General features: G+C 51.3%; 1 protein-coding gene across 5 annotated transcripts in view; it reads right to left on the bottom strand.

Annotated features, from left to right (window-relative positions):
• The window catches only part of ASTN1 (astrotactin 1), a 180,829-nt gene that overhangs the window by 44,319 nt on the left and 117,493 nt on the right, over positions 1 to 19,017 (bottom strand). For all 5 annotated transcript variants that reach the window (XM_073356476.1, XM_073356474.1, XM_073356475.1 and 2 more), the window contains exons 9-11: positions 7,947 to 8,021; positions 4,227 to 4,364; positions 3,211 to 3,361 (exon numbers count right to left, since the gene is read on the bottom strand). In XM_073356476.1, coding sequence (XP_073212577.1) covers positions 3,211 to 3,361; positions 4,227 to 4,364; positions 7,947 to 8,021 — 364 coding nt within the window. The remainder of the gene's footprint in view (positions 1 to 3,210; positions 3,362 to 4,226; positions 4,365 to 7,946; positions 8,022 to 19,017) is intronic.

Below are 19,017 nucleotides of genomic sequence, written 5' to 3' on the forward strand. Positions count from 1 at the left end.
TAGGAGAGTCTATTAAAATGCATCGTTCCTCTGAAGCAGCTGACACTGGCCACTCTCAGAGACACGGCACTGGGCTAGATGGGTCCTGGCCCGATCTAGCATGGCAATACGCTGCAGCATAACGTGTGGCACTCATGCAGCCACGTCACGATGCAGAAATCACAGGGTTATGATGTTACAATGAGAGGACAAGGGCTGGTGGATGGCAACCATGCCGTGCAGCCAGACTTTAAAAAGCTAGATATGTCCAGCTTGGCTTCACAATGACTGAGGCGTGGGAGGTCTGGTCCTTGCAAGGTGTAAAGGCAAAGGGTCTGATTCTGCCCCTCTCACTTAGATGGAGTTGCAATTTATGCCACAATTGGTCCCACTGATTTCATTGGGTCTGTTTGCAGAGTACAGTGTTCCTCACTGGATGCGTGGTAGAAACAAACCCCAAGGAGAGGGAATGCTGTAGAGTGCGGGAAGCCACTTTGTACAGGTAGCCCTGCCTTTGCGCCCCCACCTCTAGTCACATACTGTATGATCTCGACCCGCTACGGCCCCGAAGTTCCCCTTTGCGTGTCAATCCTGCCTGGTTCCTTTCAGCCATCTCCAGCCTGTGCTGCTGTCCAGGGTGGTTCAAGGGGCTGTAACTCTAAGCAGTGAGCAAAGGGGTATGTCAGTAGGACAGCAATGAAGATGGAGCAGGCTGGGGAAGAGGCTCCCAAGGGAAGCGGTGGAAGCACCCACTGCTTGAGTTGTTTAACAAGTGGCCGGCGAGCCACAGGCAACGAGGTCAATGGGAGCTGTAGGGGCTCAGCATCTCTGAGAATTAAGCCCCAGGGGTCCTCCCATCTCTGGGTTGTTCCCATGCCTCTGTTTGCTGTTTTCTTTGTCTCTTGCTCTTTGCTTTGCTAGCTCTGGCAGCCTCTCGCTCACTCTCTGCCCTACAGGGGTTATGCTGCTGCTGTCAGAAGTTTACACCGTCTTGGGGTAAAGAGCGTTCTACATCCAAAGCCCATTAGCACACCCATCTCCAGCAGAGAGGGTCTCCCAGAGCACTGCAGATGCGGCGCGACTGGGGAAGAGCGTGAATGATGAGACATGCTCAGCAGCTTCACAGCTGGCCTCCGAAGCGGACAGACGGCTCGTCGGGAGCACATGTACAGAGGGGTGAGGGAACGGGGGAAATGGGACGTTGCTGCTGCAACTCAGACAGAAAAATATTCCCCCGAGGTATGAAAGCACCATATCCAGGCAGTGGGACTCGTGTAAACACAGGGACAATAAGAACACTGGTGTGCCATGGAGAAAGGGAGGAGATGTGCAGGGCACTTGGTAGGAACCCCTAGCCACTTACCCACCCCACTCCCATCTAGAATTGGCAGCTGGCTACGCACCAAGGGTTACATGGTGAAAACACAGAGCTCCTGAAAGCACCAACCTTGAGCTCCATGTACCACCGGCAGATGGAGCAGTTGGTTTCCAACCACGCATACTGAAGGAAGATCTCATGAAAGCCACCCACTCAACATGGACCTTTTCCTTGTGCTATGGCCACAGATGTCCCATGCCTGCTGACAGTGGGGGGGAGGGGCAGAGTGAGGGCAGCTGGCTTCAGCAGTGTTACTGAGCATGCTCACGTTAAATGAGCATGCTCAGTACAAGCCAAGTGGCAAATGATGCGGGGGGGGGGGGAGGTGGGCAGTGTCAGGCTACGGCAGACACTGCAAGGTTTCTCTGCACACGGCCACTCATTGCTCCCATAGGCCCTCATGTGGGGAGAGATTTAAAATGTCTCCATATCCAGTATAGCCCATCTCCTTCCTTGTGGGAGTCAAGGGATGCAGTGCTTGACCTGCAGGCTCCCATGAACACTAGGATGCCTAGCTCCACTGGGGATGGCCACCCACCAATCTCAGTCACACCCCAGGGCTGTGTCCTTCTGCTCCCATGGGAAACACTCTCACCTCAAGCAGTGGCTCCCCCAACACTTCCTCTGCTGGAGCCACACAGTGGGAAGGGGACAGATCGGTGGCACAGCTCCCCAAGCTCACATCACAGAGAGTCTCTCTCTGTCCCATGCCTGGCACAGCACCCACTGTCTCTTCCTCCTCCCTGCCCATCTTCTTTCTTTGCTGTCTATTTTTTCTCCTATTTTCCCCTTGTCATTTGTCTCCTTGCTCCTTCCCCACACCCGAGTGTGACAACTCCTCCTCCAGTTCCCCCACTTGCCCGAAAGCCACACGCCATGTCTAATGGGGGCTGTCTGTCGCATGACGCATGGAGGAGTGCCACGAGAGCAGAAATCAGACTGGCTTGGCAGGCTGCTGCCCCAGCCTGCTGTCAGAGACGTGAGCTGCCCCTGCAGCAGAGACCACCAAGGAACAGGGAAGGAAGATGGGAAGCTCTCAAGGGTCATCCCGATTCACCTGCAACACCAGAAGCCTCCATGCAATGGTAGCAAGGTGCATCTGGGGGTCATGCAATTATCCCTGCATCCCTCTGGTCTTGTGCCCCCTCCCTGAACTAATCTCCCCCCACCCCAGCAATGGGGCCGGCTCACTTGGTTGGGAAACACCGACCTAAATGGTCTGAATCATTGCAACATGTGCAGCAATTGGGACCAGCCACTTTTCGCTACGCCAGGCCTGCAGGTGACATCTCCTGACAGCTATACCCCAAGAACACCAGAACGGCAATATGTGGCAAGGGACAATCTGCAGCAGCCGTTACAATGGTGCCAACCGGCAGCTCCTCTTAGCTGAGACCCGGGTTAAGGAAGAGAATGACCAAGTTCCAGGACTCAGAAACAAGCCAATACACCTGAGTCTATGGGACTCTGAGGCTTCTACAGGGGAATGAGGGGCAGGAACATCTGCGTGTAGCAAGGGTTGATGCTCCCTCGGTAACTTATCCTCGTTAATTTGGTGGTGTTAGCAGAACTCATGGCTCAGAGGCCCCTTGGGGCTGCCTCACTGTCTTAGGTTAGAGAACTGTGGGTAGGTAGAAGCTGGGAGAAGCTATCCATGAATAAGTTAGATAGTGTTGGGAGAGCTACAGTAAAGCTGTAGTGAACCTTCTGAAAAGGAGGACCCCGTTAAGTGACGTGTTTGTTTGATTCCTCCCAAGGCATTATGGAAAGCTCTTAGCTGCCCTTCCACACATTTCTTATCACATTCAGCAGACAAGACAAGCTTTGGGCTCTGACCCCCAGGATGCACGCACCACACAACCGGACGAGTCCAATTTGCGGTCCGAGATGCAACGGAAATTCTTGCTGCAGCCCCCGTTGTCCTTGGAGCAGTCCCGAACCGGTCCAAAGGAGTCTAAGAGAACCTCCAGGCTATCAAAGGAGGAGGAAGTCATCAGTTCTTCCCTGCAAGGAGGGGGAGAAAGGGACACAATACAAAATTCAGGTCGTAGAGCATAAATATATTAACGTCATTTTAATCTAAAGTGCTAGTGAGTACAGATACATTCACACATCCACCAATAGATATTTGCACCTACAGTGGTACACGGTCATGCGGCCATATTTTTGTACAAAACTGTACTGATCACAGGTGCAAATCAGACTAACCACACACACACTAACCTCACTATCCATTTGTGCATGGGCAGTGCATGCTGTGCACAGAGTGGTAATGACTGCATGTGCAAATGCTGCCAGATGCCCACCTGATATTGTGACTCGGAGGATCCCCATCACTGAGTAGTGAGGACTCTAAGTCTGTATGTAGCTGGTTAGCTTTAGTCCTATGAGCTGACACTAGTAAGACCCAACAGGTACTCTCTGAATGACTTAATCTACTGGGAACAGCTGAGATGTCTTTGAAGGCATGGCTCTAAGCAGGCTGAGGACCATGGCATGCAGAAGGCACATGGTGAACGTTGTACTAAACTCTGCCTAGGAAATGTGCACCTAAAGGGTCTCCCAGGGTACACAGTGAGAGCTTTATGCAAAGTCCACTGGAGTCAGAGGAGAAACTCTCATAGGACGTCACTGGGCATTGGGTCAGGCTGTATATCCTGATGTCCTGTCGACATCTGAATGAACATCCACCAGAAAGACGCCAAATGCCACAGCACTGAAGGACTGTAACAATATACAAGTGCGGTTAGCTCTATGGTTCCTCCAACTTCAGAGCCTGCCTTGTGAGTGCAATCCTCCTCCCCCAGTACTGGTGTGGCCCTCTGGACGCCCCGTGCCTCGAGCTCCCCCGCTCCACGAACACACTCACCTGACCTCCACCGCATCCTCCATCACCGTCATGTCCGTTTTGCACTTGGCTGAGGGGTTGATGGCCAGTTCGGCCGGTGGGATCACAAAGCTCTTACTCAGTGGCAGCCACATCCCTTCCCCCAGGGTGTAGGTGAACCTGTTGTACAGAGTTAGAACCGTTCACTAGGGGAAGGAAAACAGCACCCACCTGAGTTCAAGCCACACAGGGGGACAAGGGGAGGGGCGCATGTAGGAAGCGAGGTGAGACTGCCACAGCAACCGGATAAGGAGGATGGCGCAGGGCCCCTGCCAGCCACACCCCCTTGAAGAGAATGGTGGATAAATGTCTGGTGAAGAGCCCCTCCACACCCATGACCCAAAGCACAGACAGCTCCTGAGCCAGCACATGGGACGGAAGGAGATGCTGAGGTACTAGGATGGCTCTGGGTGTCTATTCACAGCCCCCATTCCTATAGTATCCAGCACCTCACAATCCTTAATGTATTTGTCCTCACACCCCCCACAGGAGATAGGGAAGTGCTACCATCCCCACTTGATGGGTGGGGAACGCAGGCACAAGGTTGATTAAGTGACTTGCCCCAGGTCACCTAGCAAGTCTGTGGTTGATCTAGGAATCGAACCCAGGTCTTTGGAGCACCTGTCGGATGACCTACCTACTAGATCATCCTTCCTAGCCCCCAAGCCAGCCTTGATGCCTTCAGTAAAGTGCTGGCTCTTCATTTTGCTACAGAGTCTGACTGTAGCACCTGCAAAGTGCAACGGGCAGCCTGGCTACAGCGGGAGAAAGGTTCCATGGAGCATGGGATGGGAGAAGAAGGAAAAGACAAATGGGGCTGTGGTTAAGGGAGGAAGACTGGCCTTGCAGTTTGGGCAATGCACAGGGACACTGAGGATGTGGGACCATTTCCTGGCTCGGCCAGACTTCTTGGGTGACCCTGTTTGAACCATTTAGGCTGGGAGTTAGAGGACACCACTTCCCACAGAAGCTGGGAGACTGGCTCTGAAAACCCCAACTTTACTCTCTCTGTGTCCCAACTCCACATTGGTGCAATGGGGCTTCTTTTAATTGGGTAGATGGTAAGTCAGGTTTCCAGGGTCTGGAACGGCTGTGTTTGCACAGCACCAGGCACGCAGGAGGCCTGCCCTCCAAGCACTACTGAAATGCAGAGAGCGGAGTGGGGGACAGCAAATTGCCCCCAGTGCGAGCGTAAGGAAGGGACAGGCAGCCTGCCACAGCCCCCCTCAGAGCAGGAACACACCAGCTGCAGCACTCCCTGGACGAGAGGCGTTCCCTGTCGGTGGGAGTGGGGAGCACACTCAAAGCTACAGCCCTGCCTCCCAGCACAGCAGCCGCGGCTCCTAGGCAGATGACTCCCTCTCCCTGACAACTACTGCAATCAAGGCAGTCAGAGTAGAGGCAGGGGCTGAGGGATGCAGCTAGAGGTTATTCATTTATTCATTCTCTCATCTGCAAGCTCCGCATTTCACCGGGTGGGTGTCAGCACAGGGGCTGCCAGCAGGCTCGCCGCTTAGAGGCAGTAGAAATGGGCAGGCATGAACGAGGAATATGAACATTGGCTCCCACGTGAGCAACACGCTAATCGTTGTGGTGCAAAGGGGAAGAGGTCTCTTTCCTCTCTCCCACTGCCCACCAGCACTCAGTTGCTGCTTTCATTCACAACAGACATACCAGCCTTCTCCAAAGGAGGTGCTCTCTGTCCCTGGGGCCTGGGCTAGAACCTCTGATCCCAGGGCCTAGCCCAAACTGTAACTGATGGGTGTCCTGGGGCAGCTTATCTCATCACTGCCCGCTGTAGGATTCTGCCTCTGATGAAGCTGGTGCTTGCCCTGTCAGAGACTGGAGACTGGCCTAGAGGGACCAGTGGTGGGATCCTGTGTGGCAATTTGTATATTTCCCCAGGAGGAGGCAGTAGGGCTATGAGCAGCCAATAGGGGCCCTCAGCAGGAGCCACTAAGCTAGTCATGGCTCCAGCTGCCACAGAAGCCTCTTCGCTTTCTTTCTTTCCCCATTGACTGATGTTAAAGGTGCTGCATTACTAGGCCTGGAAGCTGACATCCTCTGCTCGTCCACAGGACGAGTGGAGTCCGGGCAGTGCGCCCCACCCCCATCCCGCGAACATGACTCCAGTCTGCCCTGGCTAGATCACCTCTAGACTGAGCAGCAGGTTCAGCCTCCGTTGCCTATTCTGCCCATAGCCTCTCTAGTGACACTGCCGGCAAGTGGCTGGGTGGAGTTAGTAGACCTGGAAAATCGGAGGGCGGTTAACTCACCCACCAGTGGGAGATCATGGGGGACAGCATCCGAGCTTGCCAGGTATTCAGAATGCAGGGAAGCTGCAGACCCACCGAGAATAAAAGCCAGACTCCAGCAGGCAGGAGAATCCCACTAGCCAAGAGCAGCCCGCGTGTACCAGCAGAGCACGGAGAATGCTGTAATCCCGGTCCCAGCCCCACACAGGGTGACGCAGGGTGGGGAGAGGTGACGCAGCACTGCGAGCAGGAACATTCCTCCCCGATGCCCACGGTGGAAACAAACTGTTGCACTCCATGCGTGCTCCCAGGTGCTTTACAAATTTCTATATTATTATTCCCTTCTCGCCAATGGGGAAACCGAGGCACACTGCAGGTAAGTGATTTGCCACGGTCACAGAGTGAGTCCGTGGCTGAGTTGGAAAATAGAACCCAAGTCTCTCAACACCCAGCCGTCAGAAATGCTGCCACTTCCAAGTGCTCCGGACCTCGGTTTTCCACCTCACCCAGTGCAAGAAGCTAGGCATCCCCTGCCTTCTTTGCCTCTTCCCCCTTCCTGTTTTCCCTCTCCCACCCCCAGAAGCACTCACCGATTCATTAACTCGTTAATGCCTCCAGAAGGGGCTGGGGGGGGAGGGGGAGAGAAATGAGGCTCTCTCTGAGACCGTGCAGCGCCTAAAGGCCTGGTCTGTATTAGGACACAAGCTGAGGTCTTCACCCAGCCCTCAGGCCAAATCCTGAGGCATTAGTGAGGCTCTGCTCAACTTCTGTCAGAGATTTGCCTGAGTAAAGTCTAAACCAGGTAACGGCCTCAAGGTCTGGCCCTTAGTATGCTATAAATGGAGAGTGCCCTGGTTCACAGTGGACATGACGCGTTCCCATAGAGAGCGCCACGTCACACCTCCTGTGGGCAGAGAGGGGAAACCGGGACAAGAGCGGGGAAAATGGGAGATTGCGGGGACAGGAGAGAACACCGGTGCAACCACACAGCAGGGAAGCAGGAGGGAGAATGTACCAGAGCTGCTACCATGCAAAGGGGAGCATGGACAGGACAGCAAATGTGGTGGAGAATTGCACAGGAGCAGCCATGCAGCTTCACGCGCGCACACGCCCCCATGAGCACAGACACCCAGGATCAAAGCCTAGCTGCCTTCACAGCCAGTGGATATAGTAATAACTCGCTTCTTCCATTGAGTTAGTGCTTGTACTGAAAGAGACCCATCAACCGGTTACCCCAAGCCACCGCTCAACCCAGACGTGGCCAATCAGATCCCTCTGACGCCCACAAGAGACGTCCCGTGACCCATGGGAACTAGAGAGTGTATTTATTGACGGATGTTTGAGGCCCATTGTTCTGTTTGTGCCCACAGGGCACGGGGAGGGGCTGGCTGGTTGGCGGCAGGAAGGTAAGGTAACTGGGGATGCTGGCAGGGCAGCCAAGCCTTACCTAAAGATCTTATCCGAAGGCTGCTCTCCCAGCACCAAGTCAAATCCACGCTGGAATATTGTATATGGCCAAGGTCTGGAAGGAGAAAAGAAAATAATATTGTGTACTAATTTGTACAGCACCATGCGTACCAGATTCGGGGCCTGGGTCTGATCTCACATACACCCGTGAATATCAGAAGTGACCCCACTGGCGATTCACACCAGGTTTATGCTGGTGTGAGACCAGAGTTACTCTGGCTACACATCCAGGGATTGCTTCACCGCTCAGTGGAATGCAGTTGTTTCTAGAGTTGCTGTTTAGCAGTGCACAGTAACACTAGGCAACAATTTAGGACAGGAAGCAGGGCCAGTGCTAGACTTGCTACAGGGCAGAAACCAAGGAGTAGGCCCCCGCCCCGCTGAAGCCCCAGCCACCTGGCATCCCTGTGCTCCCCACCCCCAAACGTTCCTCTGCGCTCCTTTGGGGGGCGTGCCCCCCAGATTGAAAACCTCTGCTTCCGTGTGATTTATTTCCACTTTTAGCAATTAAATGACTAAGACTCGCGTTACATTTCCCCAGAGTGACACTGTAGAGATGATGTAACTTAGCTTCACGGGGGCCCCGTGGTGTGGGGCCCTGCACAATTGCCCCGCTTGTCACCCCCCAACACCAGCCCTGACAGGAAGTGAAGAAGACTAGCTCAGTTCATTGAATCTGAAGGAGGAATTCAGTGAGGCAGGAGGTAATGATCTAAACAGGACCTGGACCAGGACAATGAAGCCAACACTTCCAATGGCGTCCGGAGATTTCTTGAATCCCTGCCCTCTGTCGCACTGCCCCCTACCACCGTCCTGGGACATTGGTTTGGCACCAACACTCTGCGAGGGTCCACCTGCTGCATCAGCAATACGGCGTCCTGCGGGACTCTGGGTTTCCTTTGGCTATGTCCCATCCCAGTGCTGATCCTGTTCTGATTTTGCATGCAGCGCTGAGCGGGCAAACCCCTGCCCCTGCCTGGAGCCCTGCTGACTTTGTCTAATTACCTTAGCTGCCCTCTTCTTCTTGAATGTAGCGAGCACATACGTAAGCTTTAGCACCATGTAGCTAACTCCTGAAGAAACTTACCTCATTATATCCCCCTCGTAGTGTCTCCTCTGATGTAACACGTGGTCACCCCCCAGAGGGGAGAAAGCACGTAAACAATGGAGGAAGCTGCTCCTGTTAGAGTATACGTGGCTTTAACGGAATCTCCCACTCAGTTTGTCATACGTGCCGCATCTCCACTGTGCAGCTTGTTTTCCCAGAGGCTGCAGACATCTAGGAAAGCTTTGGGGAAAATGGAGCTGTATCCCGCCTGTTTTTAGAGAGCCTGGAGGAGTACCCTTGCAATTCAAACCCCTGGCAGGAGAGGACTCCGAAAGCAGTGATGGAGGGCAGGTCATGGGAGCCACGCTGAATACACATCTCAAAGAACCACAGTTACTGTAGTATAAGGAACCATTCTTCTTCCATTATGTGTCAGTGGGGATCCCACTGTGGACAACAGTCAAGCAGCATCACACCTGGATGGTGGGACTGAGGAGTACCAGCTGCATTGGTCAAACAGTGATGGGGATACTGGTCTCCCAAACCTGACTTCTGACATAGTTCTTAACTCCAAGATACAGCACTGGACAGAAGTCAGTGGGTTACTCTATGTCGTCACCCTGCAGATTTCTGACATCAGCACATCCCCAAAGTAGACGACAGATATAGAGCTCTAGTGGAGTGAGACTTGGTGTTCAGAGGGAGAGCCACATCAGTCAGCTGGTAACACACTGAGAAGCAATGGACCACACAGTGTAATATCCTCGGCGAATGGATGATCTCTAGAATACCTGGCTATGGCTACAAACAGATGGGGAGATAGCTTGAACAGTTTGGTCATGTCAATGTAATAAAGCAAAGCCCTGGACACATCCAGCGTGTATAATTTCTTTTCTCCTAGAACCAGCTGTGGTTTCAGGAAAAAGACAGGCTGGCTTATCAATTGGTTCAGATGAAATTCTGCATTTACCTTAAGAATGGACTTCAGGTGAGGTCACCGTACCATCTTGCTCATAGGGAATGTCATAGGGGGCATTCAGCTTATAAGAATGGCCAGTGACCAGTGCCAGATGCTTCAGAGGGAAAGAACAGAACAGGGCAATTTCGAGTGATCCACCCCGTTGTTCAGTACCAGCTTTTGGCAGGTGGAGATTTAGGGACTCCCAGGGCAGTTGCGTCCATGACCATCCTGGCTAATAGCCATTGATGGACCCATCCTCCTTGAATTTATCTAATTCTTTTTTAATCCAGTTATAATCTTGGCCTTCACAACATCCCCTGGCACCAAGTTCCACAGGCTGACTCAGCGTTGTGTGAAGAAGTGTTACCTTTTGTTTGCTGTAAACCTGCTGCCTATTAATTTCATTGGGTGACCTCTGGTTCTTGTGTTATGTGAAGAGATAAATAACACTTCCCTGTTCGCTTTCTTCACACTGTTCATGATTTTACAGACCTTGACCATATCCCCCCCCCCCCTTAGTGGTCTCTTTTCCAAGCTGAACAGTCCCAGTCTTGGACAGCTCAGTGGACTTTAATAAAGCTGAACACAAAGCCAACATGTTTTAAGCACAGTAAGTAATTGGGGATCTTCAATATCATGGCTTAAACCAGGTTCAGACCACGCCAGGTGGCCCATATCAAGAACCTCTTCCATTTAGAGGAATGCATCCTCCTGGTAGACATTTGCCTGCTGTGAACCAGGATTTCCTGGACCTGTAAGGAGCAGTTCCTATCCATGGTACTGAACCAGCCAAGAGCAGTGCTTTCAGGTGCTGCAACTCCAGGTTTGGATGGAGCATCGGGCTGTAGTGCTGTGAGATCAGATGGAGGTGGCTGGGAGCTGGAGTGGAGGCTGAACCGACATCTGTAACAGGTTTGTCAGACAGAACTGCCTCAGCCAGCATAAGGCTACAAGACTGATGATGGCCCTGTCTCCAGATCTTGACAATCACCACTGGAAGGAACAGAAAGGCATACAGCAGACCTCTGCTCCACTGTAAGGGAAGGAATCCAATAACAATCCTGGGTTCTGTCCTGCCCTGGAGCAAAAGATCTTAGATTTGGTGCTGTCCTTGATGGCAAACAACTCTATTGGAGACGGGGTGGGGCGGGGGTCCACAATGGCAGGATATCAGTCCTATCACAAATCTGTGCAAGGGTTGGTCTGCTCAGGAAATCTGCCAGATTGTCGCTGACTCCTGGTGAAGGGCCATCAGAGTTATCCCATTCTGATCGTACCAGAATTTGACAGCCTCCATGCAGAGGGGCAAAGAGTCTGGGCTCCCTTGTTTGCAAATGCAGTGCATGGCTGTCATGTTGGCTGTGATACTTTGCACTATCAAGTTCCAGATGACAGGCAGGAATGCCACACAGGTAGTATGACGGCTTTGAGCTCCAGGACATTCATACCTATCTCCCTGTCGTCTAGGGACTAGGCCCCTTGTGTCTGTAGATGGTCCAAATGAGCTCCCCAGCCTGTCCTTGACACATCCGTGATCAGGGTCTTTGTTGAAGCAAGGACTGAGCAGGACACCCCCTCCACGCTTCTGTGAGATCCAAACGCCAACCCAGCTCTGCAAGGACACACAAGGCACTGAAACCTTCTTGTCTATTCATCGTCTTGCTGGGGGAGCAAACCGACCTGAGCCAGAGTTGGAGGGACAGCAAAGTCTGGCAAATGACACCACATGTGTGAATGCCAATATGTGGCCTAATGCTGCAAGTCCGTACTGTCGTACACACTTGTACATCATACCTGCTCCACTCCTATGCCCTTGCATGAAAACCTGGAGCACGCAGGACACCAAGAGACAGAGCTATTCAAACATATCTGATCGCCCACGCATCAGGTGCGTGCACACCTCAAATGGGATCCATGCAGATGCATACTCGAAAGAGAACACCCGTGAAAATATGTTGCCATCCATCATAGTTGGAGAGACACTGTCGGGTCAAAAACCCGAACAGTCCCATGCAATAGTGAGCTGACAGTGGCATCAGTATCAAGGGATTTCATAGTTTACAGCTGTGGAATGACTGCACCTGGAATACTGAATCCATTTCTGGGCAGGAAGATATTGACGAGCTGGAGGGAATTCAGAGAACAGCAGGAAAAAATAATAAGGGACGGGAGGGACTGGTTAGGACGAACGATTAAAGAGGAGTTAGACAGGTGTAGCTTGAGGGAAAACATGATAGCAGCACACAGATTGAGAGCAGGGTGTAACACAAGCATGGAGCAGAAGCAGCTAAAAGGACACAAAAAGGGAAAATCCAGGCTGAATATAAAATAGGCTCTTTTAGACTCTGAAATAGTCTCCTGAGGGAAGTAGCAGAAGAACTCTTGTTTGGGGTATTAAAAGTGGCTTGATCAAAAATGTGCCACAAAAAGCATTCTGGCCTTGGCAGAAGGATGAGCTCAATCTCCAACTTGTTTGGTAAAGTATGTGGCTTGAAGGTCAAATGCTCAGGGTGGTGACGCGTCACTAATGACACATGGCACCGCCACCAGCACCAAGGACAAGATAGAGTCACACTGGCCAACCCACTGCTCCCAGACCTGCAGAACACTATGGATGGTGGATGGTTTCCAGGATCACCAACCTGAACAGAGGGAACACGGTCAACTCCTGTTGTAGGGTGCTCCATGGACGCCCACCTATCTTCTCCACTCTCCCACAAAATAAACCCAGCCTCCGGAACACTTGTCTTGCCAGCACTGAAGAGAATCAGCTGCATGGTTGTGACCACTTCTGGTGGTAGATTTTTCCATGGTGGTATATCTGCCCTTTAGATGCTGGTAGAAGAAGCTGGAGTTGACTTCAATGACCTTTTAAGAGATACCACAGTGGCCACTCGCCTTGCCCACCCCCTGGAGAACACCATCCAGTGAGAGAGGTGAACTCAGACCTCGAGAGAGATATTGATGACTGAATATTTTCCAATTGGTGCTAAATTATTGCTATGCAGAAGACAATCCTAGCAATTCTCTCTGCAGGTAATTACAGCTCTATTACACAAGCACCTTAATTTCTAATCTGAAGTTATTTTAGCAACAAAAAAATTTCTGATTGCAGGTTTGTACATCTGTCTAGTTTCTCTACCAGGATTCAATATGATTTTTGTCAAGTCAGCGAGAACTGGAGGATGCCATTCATCCCACAGATTGGACTGGCTCAAGTAAAGCAACCTTTAGAACTAAACATGTACATTCTTGCATGTCTCATAGACACCTTGAATACACTGCCATCTATAAGCCTTTCAATACTCCTGCAGATGGGCTTTATTCTTGTCTCTCGGGAGTGCGTCAGATGGCGAACAAAAGGGGAGACAGTATTGTTCCATACAGACACAGGCAGGGAAATTATAAGAATGGCTTTTTTTCCCCTGCTCCGTGAATTTAGTGCGGGTGAAAGGTGCCGGATCGACAGCCTTGGAGCCTGGACTCCTCTGTTTAGCCACAGACCAGGATCAGACTGGTCAGCTGCTCTGCAGACTTCCCCATGCTGCACAGCCAATGGACCCTGATGATGAGGAGGTCTGGAAGGCTTAGTTTATCATCAGTAAATGCTGGTAAATGTCTATTTCACAGTGTCCCTCTTCCTCTCCTCCTTGTAGGGAAGAACTGATGACTTCCTCTTCCCTTGATAGCCTGGAGGTTCTCTTCGATTCCTTTGGACTGGTTTGGGGCTGCTCCCAGGACAACGGGGGCTGCAGCAAGAACTTCCGCTGTGTCTCGGACCGCAAACTGGACTCCTCCAAAACTTGTCTTGTCTGCTGTATTTGACAAGAAATGTATGGGAGAGCAGCTAAGAGCTTCCCATAATGCCTTGAGAGGAAATCAACACATCACTTTTCAGAAGGTTCTGAATAAGCAGGCAAAGAGGCTGCATTACAGCTTTACTGTAGCTCTCCACACACACAAACCAACAAAAAAATTCCCATCGATAATAAGAAAAATTTACAGATAGGAAAATGCTGCTGGAGAACTTATTAGAGTTTGATTTAAGGATATTTATTCTGTATATTTTGATATGTGATGCCGACAACTTGTGTTTTAATGGTTATAAAGCTTTCACTTCTTGAATCTCAACATCATCTCTCCTTAAATAACTATGGTCTGACATGCCCTTTACTTTCTGGCAACTGAGAAAATTGAAATGCATGCAAAAAAGGAAAATGCACAAGACGCATGGGGGTTTACGCAACTGTGAAAAAAATTTACAATTAATGTAAACTGAAAAAAGTGCTGAAAATAAACCAATGTTATCCATCAAAATTATTTTTTAAAGAAATAGAATTTTGCCAAGCCTAACTATGGTCAACTCAAGAAGTACAAAGGTAATTCACTGTCCAGTGGCTCACTGAGTATTTCAGTGCAGAATTTCCCAACCAAGATTGAATACCGTGATTGTTCATGTGACGCTGGTAAATATTTTTCTAATGCTCATTGTCCAAATAAGCAATTGCCGGAGTTTCCAGAGGTATCCCATGGGATGGTGAACGGGGTCCACATAGCTGCAACTGGGAGGGAAGGAGAAGGTCCAAGTGATTCTTCTTCACCATTAAGAAGGGGCCAACCCTGCAAAAAAAAGTTTGAGCACCCCCCAGTACAGTTAATAGCTTTAAATAACTAGGCGGGCTGGGATTTTTGAAGGAGCCTATGGGGTGAGTGCTCAACTCCCACAGAATTTTAGTGGATTATGGGCATCATACCCCCATAGGCTCCTGTGAAAATGCCAACCCTAGCAAATACATTAATCAACAAACCGTCCTTATTCTTGATTGCTCTTAGCCTTCCAAGCAGCTCGTGCTGTCTCACTTGGCAACACGCCCATAAGCTCCATGCTCCCACAGACTGCGAGGGCTGCCAAGTGACATTCTACCCGCCAACATGGCATTTTATACAAGGGAGGGTCAGGGGAAGGCAAGGGCCAAGCTGGGGGCCAGATCCTCAGCCATGCCAGCGTTCGGCACTGCTGAGATCAACGGAGCTTCTCCCAGAAGAGCCCACGGCACAATGGAGCGCCAGCTGGGCATCCTGCTCCATTACATCACTTGTAAAGCTCCTGGTGATTCAGTGGGGCAGGATCAGGGGGGTTGTTTACATGTGTTGCCGTCCCTGCTCCTGCACTTGTCTCTAGTGCAGCTGTGATGCGTTATACAGGACGATGCTCTTGAGTACCAAGAGGAGGAGTCCAGATCGGGTAGTGCCTGCTCTGGGCTGCTTGCACAGCAGCGCATCTCTCCAAGAAGGCTGCTGCTGGACACAGGAGAGCATCAAGTGGTGGCACTGTGGCCTGGCAGAAGGCTTGGGAGGTGCTGCAGGGAAAATGCCAACTTTGGGACACGAGGGGTAGAGGGAGGTGGACAGAAAAGCCTGGCTTGGGTACTTAGCAGCAGCTGGAGGGGCACCCCACAGGTTCTAAAGCCATGTCCTCTTCAGTGCTGCCTGGACCATGCTGCACGGTGTTCAATAAGGCTCCTTCCTGGCTGGGTTTTGTTTTTCTTTTGGCTTCAGAAATAAGTAATGGAGGCAACTTCATCTCTCCGTGCATCTCTCACCATTTCAGTCATTGTCTTTTTCCCCCTGTTGTTCTGCTGCTTTGTTTTGTTCCTGCTTTCTCTTCCCTTTAGCGTCTCGCTCTTTCCCTCTTTCATGATCGCTGCCGGCTCCTCGCTGCTCTATTTTTGTTGCTCTTGGCAAGTGTTTCAGTTGCACAGTCTTTAGAGCTCACAAAAGAAATGAGGGCTGATCAGAAACAGCTCAGTGTTTGATCAAACTGGATTAATTGTGCTCAAAATGACCTCATCTTTCGCTATCAATCACGCCGTTCGGGTGTGAACCTGAAAGTGAGGGCTGCCACGAAGCAGACAAAGTATGCCAGCAACTGGGCAAGCTGCTGCTTCAAAGCTCTGCCAGTGCACCTCAATTCTGCTCGTCAGCACTCCCTGCAAATCCAGTCTCGACTGCCATTCACGCCTAGGTACAGAGACAATGGCTCAAAAACAGGGCTTGGTGGGAACCTCCCAAACCGATTGCACCTGCAAAAAAAATCCTGGGTCTCCACCCCCACGCAATGCCTGGTGCCGTAACCTATTGTCCCATCTCAATGTACATTTTCTATGCTCGGTTGTTCCAAGGAACCATTTTTATCTGCAGTAACCTTTGCCTTTTATTCTTTACATCCCTGGCTTCTTCTCTCTCCTACCAGCCCACGTGTCCGGATGGGGCGAAGGGGTTACAGCATGGCCAGGGGAGTGAGTTCAAGGAACATGCTAGTGATAATGAAGAGTCTATTGTAGCCACCTGCAGGGAACCTGGAGGGAAGACTACGGAGGAGGCACCAGGCAGTCAGTCTGTTTGCGGGTGGCTAGGAATATTGAGTTGCAGTTGGATAAGCTCTGTGTTAAGTTCTGCAAATAGCTGGTTTAATAAAGAGCCTGGTCAGTTTACTCAGAATGGAGTCCTCTCAGGCTGTCACCCAGCAAGTGGCACAAGAGCTGAACTGTGTACGTACCTCCCAACATTTCAAGTGCTAGCATGGGACACCACACCACTGAGGTTTGACCCATCCACTCCTCCGCAAACGGAGACAAAGGGCCACCTGGGCCAAACCTGAGTGGCGCTGCAACCCTGAGAGCCATGTCACAACGCCACTGGGTCTGGGGGGTCCATTAAATGGGAGGCATGAGTCCCCTTTGCTCCCCCCAGGGGCTCTGACTGTGGGAAATGTTCCACTACAGAACAGGGGGGTTGGTGCGGTCAAAGCAGGACAGTGCCGTGAACCCCAGGACTGTTGGGAGGTGTGCATGTATACACCTACCTCCCCTTAATTTTCCAATCTGAAGCTTAACACAATGAGTAGTCCAAGTACAAACTATCTCCCCATTGCTCTGTTCGGGCTGAAAAGGAAGGCACCCTGTGGGAACCTTCTGAGAGTCATCCACAAAATACACCTTATTTAACCCCCCCAAGATGAAGAAAAGATTTGGGGTCTGCTCTCTAGCCTGGAGTAGAAATAGCAGCTCTTCTTTTCCTCCCTGTTTATAAGATGGGTGCCCCATGCAGCAGAAGAGGCTCCTGCCAAAACTCACATTTCAGAAGCTGCCTTGAGGTTTTGGCACAAATTCCCCTGCTGATATGGGAGCACACGTGGTGAATTACCATGAGTTAAAAAAAAAAAAGCAGAACCTCGATTTCATAAAAACGTGTCCCGCAATGTCAAAATTTCAATATTTCACGCAAAATAAAAGCATCCGACAGTTTTGAATCCAAAAATGTCTGAGGGGAAATAAAAAAAATCTGTTTGATTCAAACTGTCAACATCAGCCCAGAGGACGACGGACAAGAGCGGCCATTTTGAGTTGATTTCTCAGCGTGTCAGCGGAAGGTGCATTGTCCTGGGTTAGGCACATTTAATGAAATGTAAACGTAACACCCCCCCACCCGAATCCACACCAAACCAAGAAAAAATACCCCCCAACACATAGTGGAAGTGCTGAGGGGAAAGGAGGACAACATGAAGGAGATGGTGATGGGCGGGAAAATGGCTGCTCCTCCTCAGCAGGCTGGGGTAGCAGAGAGCAAGAGCATTTTGTTGTGGTTATGGGGACGTCGGATTTGGCTTCCTGCAGTCACTGTGAGGGAAACAGGGAGACTCGCAGAGCAGGGCTCAGGAGCCCTGTACAGCTACCTGTGGAGCAGGCACCTGGAGGTGCCGGAGTGTGCGAGGGTCCCGAGGAGCCACCAGCCCTCTCCCCTGTGCCATGCATATTGAAAAGTCAGGCCGAGAAGCTGCAGTGGCAGAAACCCCAGCCCCAAATCCCTGTTTCCACCTGACCCCAAAGAGCTGACGAGCTACACCAACAATCCATTTTCTCGGCTAAGTTAAAATGAGGGTCGGAGAGAAGACAGTGACTCGCCAATTCAAACTCATCCTGGTGTGACGTCCCACCCACTGAAATGCAATCCAAGGGACTCCACATGGGCCTGACCCAACATCCACTGAAGTTAACAGAGTCTTTCCATTGGCCCGTGAGCTCTGAGTGCTGTACCCTGGGCCAAAGATAACAGGTAAGAAGGACCCAGCACCCCAAGTGCTGAAGCCCCCTCCGTGGCCCAGAGCTCACATCACCAGCCAGTGGGTGGGCAGGCAGGAATGCAGCGTGCTGTGATTTCGGGAGTAATGGCTACACCTCAGCTAGCACCAGGAAGGGAGAGGAAAGGGCGACATGAGCAAACATTTGGAAGACCAGCTTCAAGTGGGGTTCAATAGATCCAGCAATTTCCCACCGGCCCGCTGGTGCTCACAGCTCCAATTAGATCAGCCTTTGTATTCCTTCTAAGGCCTCTGCCTCTCCCGTGCTGTTTCTACTTGGGCCAACCTTTTACTATCTGTGGCTTGGCTTTTTGCTTCACTTCTTTTTCTCCATCCATCCCCCTGATATCCTTCCCAGCCAGCTCTTTATTAAAAATGCTAACGCAGACACTTTCTCCCTGGGATGCCTGTGATCTGAAAGGAGAATTGGAGGGAGGGGAGGAATGGAAGGGCATAGAGAGGAGGAGGCAGCCGGGCGGTTTGGTGCACAACGGATCTGAAAGTCAGAGAGCTTTTCATCTGGCTGTCCTTCAATCTCACAAAGCCGAGGCGCGCAGCGGGGGATGGAAAGAGGCAGATTTAAAAAAAAAAAAAAGAATTTTAGCAGGGAAAGCGCTGCCCTTGTAACTGAGGGATGCCTGCGTCCCCAGCCCCTCTTCCGTTTGCAGCCTTGCCAGGGCTTCGCTTGGTTTGGAAGTTGTGTGTTGGGATGTGGGAGGAAGAGAGGGGGCGGCAATGTGGAAGGACGAAAGGAAGGAGGAAGAGGACAGGGAAAAGAAGGGGGAAGGGGAGGAATAACGGGGGAGGAAGCAGGGAGGGGCACGCGTGCATCTTGCTATGCACCTTAAGTTATTGAAACTGAGCACTGGGAATGCTGCAGAGCCTCAGGAGGGCGCGGAAGG

The sequence above is a fragment of the Lepidochelys kempii genome, chromosome 8, assembly GCF_965140265.1.
Source record: "Lepidochelys kempii isolate rLepKem1 chromosome 8, rLepKem1.hap2, whole genome shotgun sequence".
NCBI lineage: Eukaryota > Metazoa > Chordata > Testudines > Cheloniidae > Lepidochelys > Lepidochelys kempii.